Here is a 9,860-nt window from a genome sequence, read left to right as displayed (position 1 = left end):
AGCTCCTCCCTAGAATGTCTGTCTGCCTCTAGCTCCTCCCTAGAATCTGTCTCTAGCTCCTCCCTAGAATGGCTGATTGCCACTTGCTCCTCCCTAGAATATCTGTGTCTTTCTCTAGCTCCTCCCTAGAATGTCTGTCTCTGCTTCTAGCTCCTCCCTAGAATATGTGTCTTTCTCTAGCTCCTCCCTAGAATGGCTGATTGCCTCTAGCTCCTCCCTAGAATGTGTCTTTCTCTAGCTCCTCACTAGAATGGCTGATTGCCACTTGCTCCTCCCTAGAATATCTGTGTTCCTCTAGCTCCTCCCTAGAATGTCTGTGTCGGTCTCTAGCTCCTCCCTAGAATGTCTGTCTTTCTCTAGCTCCTCCCTCTTCCATAAAATCTTATAAGCACCAATTGTCCTCTATTATCTCAGTACTGGTGAAGATCTGATGTTACCCCTGAATTCTGAGATAAAAATCAGTCCAGGAGGAGAAAGAAGCAGATTTCTCTGATCAGATATATTACAAAGTTTCCCAGTGTCCTGTGTATGATTGATTTATGACCCAAAAAGTAAAGTGACCGTTACTCTAGAAGTGCATTACATGGTAAAGTGAATTGTGTCGTTCAAAACTACGACTTGTCTCCTCGTATTGTGAGTTTGACAAAAAAAGAAACGTTATAGCTCTTAGAAGAAAAGGAAGGAAAAATTGAAAACTCGCTCAGATGGGAAGGCATTTAGGTATTCTAGTGTCTTGTATTTTCTGGTTCTATACAGATGTTTCCATAGTAACAGACAGCAAACAAACCTTGTGTAGTCTGATCATGAAGCCAGCTTTTTTTTTTGCGCTTCATAAATTTGGGTATAAAAAAAAACAACCCTGCGTGAACGTTTAATTAAAGTGGTCATTTATACTGAAGTGAAGAGCTGTGAAACAAAACATTACGAAATTCTTAGTAACTTTTCTATATAATTTTGTCAATTCATTATAGAACTTTGCAAATAACTTTATTAGGGAATTTTTCTTCATTCCTGTATACAAAAAAAAAAAGTTATGCAAGTATCTTCTGAACTGGATTTTCAAGAGGCTTGATATCAGGACGTACTCACTTGGAGTCCAGATGATGGCAGTGACAGGGTCGCCCCTGTGTCTCCTTCCCTTTTGGGAGGAGATTGATTTAATAAGGGGAAGAGTCAGAGGAGGAGACGGGCGCTGACCCATCACTGCCATCATCTGTCCTCCAAATACCTACAATCTGCAAACCGTTTGAGGAAAAGCTGGAATTTGGAAGTCAGTTACATGTAATCACTTTTTTTTTATAGTAATGACTACATCCCCAATAAAAGTAATTTGCAAAGTTTCATAACTTTCCATACTAGATACATTTATTAAAAAAAAAAGTTCAGTGACAGAGCAGCCACCTCACCGCCTGTAATAAATAAGGTGTAATTCCATCTTCATCTTACATTGCTGGAAGCTTTCTGTGTCTCTACGGAAAGGAGCAGAAGAGTTTGAACAAGATTTATAAGCAGAATAATTAACTAACGCTGCAGACGATCCGCTTGTGCTGGGGTCGGCCGCATATATTAGTGTCTAATAATAATAAAAAAAAGTCCTAATTTTTTTTTTCCCCGCAGTGAATATTGAACACATTCATTGTGCACAGTCTCATCTGGCCGCTGTGTCCAGGTATTTGTTTATTGCAGCCTCTAACACCGACACCGCGAAATCCGCGTCTTCCTTTGTGAGGCACATTGGAGGTTTGATGCGGAATGTCTGTTATAAAAAAAAAAAAAAATGTACAAAAAATTATAATGGCAAAATATACTCTTATATATGTATGTACAGTAGAGAGCACAGCATTCACAATAGATGGTGTCACAGCCCACCTCTTCCTCCTGTACAATGACTGATAATACCTCTATATACAGTAGATAACACAGGATCCACCATTCCCAATAGGTGATGTCACAGCTCACCTCCTCCTCCTGTACAATGACTGGTAACACCTCTATATACAGTAGATAACACAGGATCCACCATTCACAATAGGTGATGTCACAGCTCACCTCCTCCTCCTCCTGTACAATGACTGATAACACCTCTATATACAGTAGATAACACAGGATCCGCCATTCCCAATAGGTGATGTCACAGCTCACCTCCTCCTCCTGTACAATGACTGATAACACCTCTATATACAGTAGATAACACAGGATCCACCATTCACAATAGGTGATGTCACAGCTCACCTCCTCCTCCTGTACAATGACTGATAACACCTCTATATACAGTAGATAACACAGGATCCTCCATTCACAATAGGTGATGTCACAGCTCACCTCCTCCTCCTGTACAATGACTGATAGCACCTCTATATACAGTAGATAACACAGGATCCACCATTCACAATAGGTGATGTCACAGCTCACCTCCTCCTCCTGTACAATGACTGATAACACCTCTCTATATACAGTAGATAACACAGGATCCACCATTCACAATAGGTGATGTCACAGCTCACCACCTCCTCCTGTACAATGACTGATAACACCTCTATATACAGTAGATAATACAGGATCCACCATTCACAGTAGGTGATGTCACAGCTCACCTCCTCCTCCTGTACAATAACTGATATCACCTCTATATACAGTAGATAACAGAATCCACCATTCACAATAGCTGATATCACAGCTCACCTCCTCCTCCTGTACAATGACTGATAACTCCTATATACAGTAGATAACATCGGATCCACCATTCACAATAGGTGATGTCACAGCTCACCTCCTCCTCCTGTACAATGACTGATAACTCCTATATACAGTAGATAACATCGGATCCACCATTCACAATAGGTGATGTCACAGCTCACCTCCTCCTCCTGTACAATGACTGATAACTCCTATATACAGTAGATAACATCGGATCCACCATTCACAATAGGTGATGTCACAGCTCACCTCCCCCTCCTGTACAATGACTGATAACACCTCTATATACAGTAGATAACACAGGATCCACCATTCACAATAGGTGATGTCACAGCTCACCTCCTCCTTTAACCCCATGCATCCAGGGGAAGGAAGATATTTGCGTCCCTTTCCACTCCGAGGGTAGTGATGGAAGCAGCCGGGGTCTGGGGTGAGACCCCCTTATTATTATTTTCCTCATGAGAGGCGATTAGAGGTAACTTACGTTGTTGTACAATCCTCCTTTCCCGCACAGCACCCCGAGGTGGCGGCAGTGCTCCCAGATCACGTTCAGCTCCTCTGCAGGGAGCGGACGCCGAGTTTTCTGGAGAAGTAAAAGTTTAAAAACTAATAAAATTAAACAATTAACAGGAACTGTCTGGTTTAATAGAAGGGGCTCCACATTCTAGACTGTCATCTATCGGCCCGAAGAGCTACAGAAATACTCTCTCTGGAGGACCCATCATTAAAGGGATTTTTTTTTTACTTTAATGCACATGTATTTGGAGGTAAAAATAATTTTTGCAGTTGAGTTCCATTAAAAATGTTGCACCATTTTCCGTCTACGGCCTCTTTTTTTGCACTTTCTATTTCTGGCTGCAGAATGAGTTAATTGAGGATCTGTCAGTGAGCTCATTCTGACGGAGTTTTTAACTCTTTTGTGTCTTTTTCTCTGCTGCTCTTGGCCGATTTATGATCAGAAACTACTACTAAAGTTGAATGTGCCAGGAAAGTCTAATGTTTCTAAATTTATAATAAAACATTATTTGTCAAAAATTATTTTTAGCCCCAAATGCATGAACTTAAAAAAGAAGGCTGCAAAAATGACTCTCCTCTTTAAAAAAATTGATTTCAACTGTGTAATGCTTAATTTCACCTGTGGGGGCACTGCAGGCAAATGAAACACTTGTTCACTCAGTGATTACAGATTTTAGCGCCTTAGCATTGGAAAAAGGCAAAGATAATCATCCGAAGTGGAGGACCCCTCTAGTTTTGAATAGTACCCTACAGGGTGAAGGGATTGGAAATAAAAATCCCCATCTAGAGCAGTGCCCTACAGCGTGACCTCACGGTTCTTACCTTATCCGTCACCATCTCCACCCCGATCATTAACCCTTTCCCGCGAACATCTCCAACTATTTCAAACTTATCCCGAAGTTTGGAAAGTTCCAGCAACAGATAGGTCCCCACCGTCTTACAGTTGTCCTGTAGACCATCCTCTTCAATCACCTACAGAGAGAGGGAAGGGAACATCTTAAATGACCGAAGACCACTCACACAAACGTGCCCCACGTCAGCCCCTTATAGAAAGCTGCCCATTGATATCAACAACGCCCCTAGTGGTCGTTGTAAGGACATGCATGACAAAAAATCGAGAACACCAGGGATGATTTTCTTAATACAGTTATTCACAAAAGTTATTGATAATCCGATAAATGGTTGATTTAGAGGCAATCTTACAAGTGGCAATGTCATTGCCTGTAAAGCCCTTTTGATGCAAAGCAATGGTGACTGCACGTTTCCTTGGAGGTAACAAGAAAACAATGATTTGAAGCACCTGCCCGTGGTTTGCTCTTATAATTCAATCAACCTGAGGCCTGTTTCACACGTCAGTGGCTCCGGTACGTGTGGTGACAGTTTTCTGACGTACCGGAGACACTGACTCACGTAGACACATTAAAATCAATGTGTCTCTGCACATGTCAGCGTGTTTTCACGGACCGTGTGTCCGTTTGAAAAACACGGAGACATGTCAGTGTTCGTGGGAGCGCACGGATCACACGGACCCATTAAAGTCAATGGGTCCGTGTAAAACACGTACCGCACACGTATGCTGTCCGTGTGCCGTGCAGGAGACAGCGCTACAGTAAGCGCTGTCCCCCCAGCTTGTGGTGCTGAAGCCGCCATTCATTTCTTCTCTCCAGCAGCATTAGCTGGAGAAAAGGAATGAAAAATCATTGTTTTTTTTTATGTGGTTAAAATAAAGATCCTTGTCACCCCCTCCCACCCCCTGTGCGCCCACCCGCTGGAAATAAAATACCCAGCTCCCTCGATGCTTCCTCTCAGCGCCGCAGCTTGTCCTGTATGAGCGGTCACGTGGTACCGCTCATTACAGTGATGAATATGCTGCTCCACCTCTCATAGGGATGGAGCCGCATATTCATCACAGTAATGAGCGGCACCACGTAACCGCTCATACAGGAAGAAGCTGCGGCGCTGAGAGGAAGCATCGAGGGATCTGGGTGAGTATTTTATTTCCAGTGGGTGGGCGCACAGGGGGTGGGAGGGGGGAGGTGACAAGGATCTTTATTTTAACCACAAAAAAAATGATTTTTCATTCCTTCTCTTCAGCGAACACTGCTGGGAAGAAGGAATGAATTCCGGCTTCAGCACCAGATGCAGGGGACAGCGCTTATCTCTAGCGCTGTCTCCTGCACGGTCGTCTGGTACCCAGTCGGCACACGGCTGCCGCACGTGTGCCACACTGATGTGCCACGTGAGCACACGGACACGGATAACTCCGGTACCGATTTTTCCGGTACCGGAATTATCTGGACGTGTGAGACTGGCCTGAGACAGTGATATCAGCTGCCTTGTCCTTGTTAATACTTTCTCCGGAGCTAAGGAGAAGATCACTGAAATGATGTAAGTGGATAATTTTTGGGCATGGCTGAAATTCAGTGGAAATGCGGTTTTCATGATGAAGTTAAGTTCCTTGGTAAGGAATGACTCCCCTGTAAGTGCCCAAACTTTCCCGAAGACACTGCTTCCTGCCTGGTGCTGTAATCGTGCGTCATTTCTGCTGATGTGATCTGACTACATGGGGTTTGTAGTCTGTTACCGGGCAGATTACTGAGCGCTGCTCCCAGCTGGTCTTTGGCACTGCCATAAGAATGAATGGAGTGGATCTGTGCATGATCAACCAACCATCCATTGAAGAGCCCTGGTTCTCGGGATGGGTGGGGGGTTCCAGCTGTCAGACCCCCATGGAAAAGGGATATCTTTCAAACTTGAGAATATCCCTTTAAAAATGGTCTCCCTGGTCTTTCATCGCTATATGCCTAGGAGACCCACTTAATATATACATTGTAATAAAATCGTAACCGTAATAAAACTAAAAAAAAAGTGGAAAAAAATATGTAAAAGGACATAAAAAGTGAAAAAATATAAAAAACAATATCTAAAGTGAAAATTTTTTCGTATAAATAAAACAAAAATTTTGCATTTAGGAAAATTGTCATAAAAAATATGGTTTAATAGCATCTAAAATCCCTAAAAAAAGCAGAGGGATTGGGAGAAGTAATGAGGTACACTTTATTCTTACATCGAGGACTGCCGAGCCGATCGCGCACGCCACCGGATTCCCCCCGAAAGTATTGAAATGCAGAGAACGAGTCAAGGAGGCGGCGATCTCTGAAATAAATATCACATGTTGTGCTCAAAAATGGGGGAAAAAATTCCAAGTGCGATGAAATGGTGCAAAAAACAAACAAAAAAAACAACCTTTTTTTTTTGTTGTTTTGTTTTTATAGCTCTCATTGTATGATGAAAATGACCCGGTAACACAATTCTCCGGGTCACTACAATTACTACGATACCAAACTTGTGCATTTATTTTTTTTATTTTAATAGGTAAAAAAATTCTGAACTTTGTTAAAAAATGAATAAATATAAATTTGATTTCTGCCGACATTTCCTAAGACCCAGAACTTTTTTTTTTTCTGTTCGGGGGGGTATGTCAGGCCTCGTTTTTTGCATGGCGAACTGACTTTATTGATACCATTTTGGGATACAGATCACTTTTTATTGCATTTATTTTTAGAAGGGGCAGCTACAAAAAAACATCAATTTTTGTTGTTTCTATTTAAATTTTTACTTTTTACCACATTACTTTCTAGATTAAATAATTTTCATGGATGGAACAATAACAAATATGTTTTTTCTTTATTTTCTAAATATCTTTATTTTTTTATTTAGGAAGAGGGAGTGGTTCAAAATTTTTTTTTATTCTCTTACTTATAATTATTAGTTATCTAATTATATTTTGATTCATTTTTTACTCAGTTTTTGTTAATTTTAGTTTTATTTTTTTACTGGATTGTTTTTGTTAATTTTTGCTACATTTTTCAGATTTTTTGTGCCAATTTTTACAAAATTTTATTGTGTTCATTTTTGCTTCATTTTTCATTTAATTATTTTTGTTTCTTTTTTTATTGAATTATTTTTGTTTCATTTTTTACTTACGGTAATTATTTTTGGTATTTATTGCTTCAGTTTGTACGGAGTTTTTTTGCTGTTAATTATTGCTTTTTGTTTTAAGCCTTCGTCTCTTGAACGTGAGCCTGCGCTTGTTTGATCACTTTTACTATGTACTACAATACCGCAGTATTTAGTAATATTACTGATCTCCTATGAAGCTCAGCTCCTGTTAGCGGTAGGTGCAGGCTGTACAGCACTGCAGGCACTCGCCCTTAACTTCTGCGACCGCTCCTTTCACCCGCACTTGACGTGTCACTGTACTTGTACTTCACATGCCGGGAAGGAGTTCAGGAAGCATTTTGAGAATTCTGCATATTATTTTGGCACTATGTGGCGGTATTATGTGGCCCCGAATTGTGAGAAAAACTGTAACAGGTAATCTTTTGGCCCCTCTGTCGCTCGGTCCCTGGTGCAACTGCTACCTGCACCCACCAATAGGGGGCACCTATGATGTAATCTGTCACTTACCTTCTGTTGTCACAACGGCGGCCATCGGAAATCCATTACCAATTCCCTTTGCCATGGTCACGATATCCGGCATGACTTCATGGCCCTGAAATCCCCAATAATGGCTTCCTGTTCTTCCAAAACCAGTCTGGACCTATGGGTAAAACAGAAGAAACCAAGACGTATGCTCTGTATTATTTAGCAGTGTATGGCGGGATTATTTCTGAATTATAATGGGAGAAATATTGAGATTCTGCATATTATATATGCCCTGTATGGTTTACATTATATGGCTTCTATTATCTTATGGCGGCCTGATTTTATTATATTGGCACTATAGGGCGGTCCTTTAAGGCTTTTATTTTATTGGCAATATAGGGCTGTCTTATAAAGCTTTTATTATATTGGCCCCTCTAGTACAGTCTTATACAGCTTTTATTATATTTGCACCAGAGGGCAGTCTATACAACTATTAGTCTCCTGGCACTATATGACGGTCTTATGTGCACTAAGGATAAAACTCCTGATTTTCCATAAAACATGATGGAAGTTAAAGAGCGCGTTGACTCTGTGTGCTGCAATATGGTGCTTCATACACTGCATTACGCATTGTTTTTGTATAACTCTGTACGTATGATGAAGTGCGCCACAATTTTTTTTTCCTGGTGGATTTCACCACCCTTCTTCCAACAGAATAGAGCTATGATCTGTGACTACTGCTGAGGTTACAGCGCCAACCAAGAGTCTAAAGTAATCTAAGACACGCCTACTGCCTCCTCATTGGTTCAGGCAGCTGCTCTTTCTCTCCTGTCTGCAGCTCGTTCTCTTCTGATTGGCTGCTGTCTATAAGCAGGAGCCCTGCACAGAGAACTGATCTCTACAAATAGAGACTTACCTCATCTGCTATACATAGCCCTCCTCGCTCTCGGACAAGCTCGTAGGCCGCTTTTAAAAATCCTTTGGGATACTGAACGGCTCCTCCGACCCCCTGGAAGAAAAGGAAATAACAATACTGCAAGAAACAGAAACAAACTGACATCTTCACCCCATATCTTATTAGAGGAATCCTCTTTTTTTCTCCTTCGGGACTGATTTATTCTCCAAATTGTCAATTCACAAGTATTCTTCAGTGAATGAAGACTTTCCTACTACTGTGATAGGAAAAGCAGTTGGTGCTCATCAGATTCTATGGAGAGGGGGAGGAACTAGAATCAGACACGGACATTCTACTGCAAGTTCTGAAACAACAGTTACGCTTAATCTATGGTGCAAAACAATGCAACTGTTGTTTCAGGAGAACTTGCAGCCGAATCTGTGTGTTCCTCTAGCTCCTCCCTAGAATGTCTGTGTGTTCCTCTAGCTCCTCCCTAGAATGTCTGTGTGTTCCTCTAGCTCCTCCCTAGAATGTCTGTGTTCCTTTAACTCCTCCCTAGAATGTCTGTGTTCCTCTAGATCCTCCCTAGAATGTCTGTGTTCCTCTAGCCCCTCCCTAGAATGTCTGTGTGTTCCTCTAGATCGTCCCTAGAATATCTGTGTGTTCCTCTAGCTCCTCCCTAGAATGCCTGTGTGTTCCTCTAGCTCCTCCCTAAAATGTCTGTGTGTTCCTTTAGCTCCTCCCTAGAATGTCTGTGTGTTCCTCTAGCTGCTCCCTAGAATGTCTGTGTGTTTCTCTAGCTCATCCCTAGAATGTCTGTGTGTTCCTCAAGCTCCTCCCTAGAATGTCTGTGTTCCTCTAGCTCCTCCCTAGACTGTCTGTGTGTTCCTCTAGCCCCTCCCTAGAATATCTGTGTTCCTCTAGCTCATCCCTAGAATGTCTGTGTTCCTCTAGCTCCTCCCTAGAATGTCTGTGTGTTCCTCTAGCTCCTCCCTATAATGTCTGTGTGTTCCTCTAGCTCCTCCCTATAATGTCTGTGTGTTCTTCTAGCTCCTCCCTAGAATGTCTGTGTTCCTCTAGCTCCTCCCTAGAATGTTTCTCTAGCTCCTCCCTAGAATGTTTCTCTAGCTCCTCCCTAGAATGTCTGTGTTCCTCTAGCTCCTCCCTAGAATGTCTGTGTTCCTCTAGCTCATCCCTAGAATGTCTGTGTGTTCCTCTAGCTCCTCCCTAGAATGTCTGTCTCTGCCTCTAGCTCCTCCCTAGAATGTCTGTGTTCCTCTAGCTCCTCCCTAGAATGTCTGTGTGTTCCTCTAGCCCCTCCCTA

At 42.0% G+C, this 9,860-nt stretch overlaps 1 protein-coding gene across 2 annotated transcripts in view; it reads right to left on the bottom strand.

The window, feature by feature from the left end:
* Positions 1-718: 718 nt before the first annotated feature.
* Positions 719-9,860, bottom strand: part of AGXT2 (alanine--glyoxylate aminotransferase 2) — a 47,124-nt gene continuing 37,982 nt past the window's right edge. Inside the window, exons 9-14 of one of the 2 annotated variants that reach the window (XM_077281779.1) lie at positions 8,558-8,650; positions 7,684-7,816; positions 6,281-6,369; positions 4,036-4,185; positions 3,182-3,280; positions 719-1,756 (exon numbers count right to left, since the gene is read on the bottom strand). In XM_077281779.1, the coding sequence (XP_077137894.1) occupies positions 1,649-1,756; positions 3,182-3,280; positions 4,036-4,185; positions 6,281-6,369; positions 7,684-7,816; positions 8,558-8,650 (672 nt within the window). In that variant the 3' untranslated portion in view covers positions 719-1,648. The remainder of the gene's footprint in view (positions 1,757-3,181; positions 3,281-4,035; positions 4,186-6,280; positions 6,370-7,683; positions 7,817-8,557; positions 8,651-9,860) is intronic. The other variant, XM_077281782.1, reaches the window with a different exon arrangement.

This window comes from Ranitomeya variabilis, chromosome 1 (assembly GCF_051348905.1).
Source record: "Ranitomeya variabilis isolate aRanVar5 chromosome 1, aRanVar5.hap1, whole genome shotgun sequence".
Lineage (NCBI taxonomy): Eukaryota > Metazoa > Chordata > Amphibia > Anura > Dendrobatidae > Ranitomeya > Ranitomeya variabilis.
This window is presented reverse-complemented; position numbering and strand designations above follow the sequence as displayed.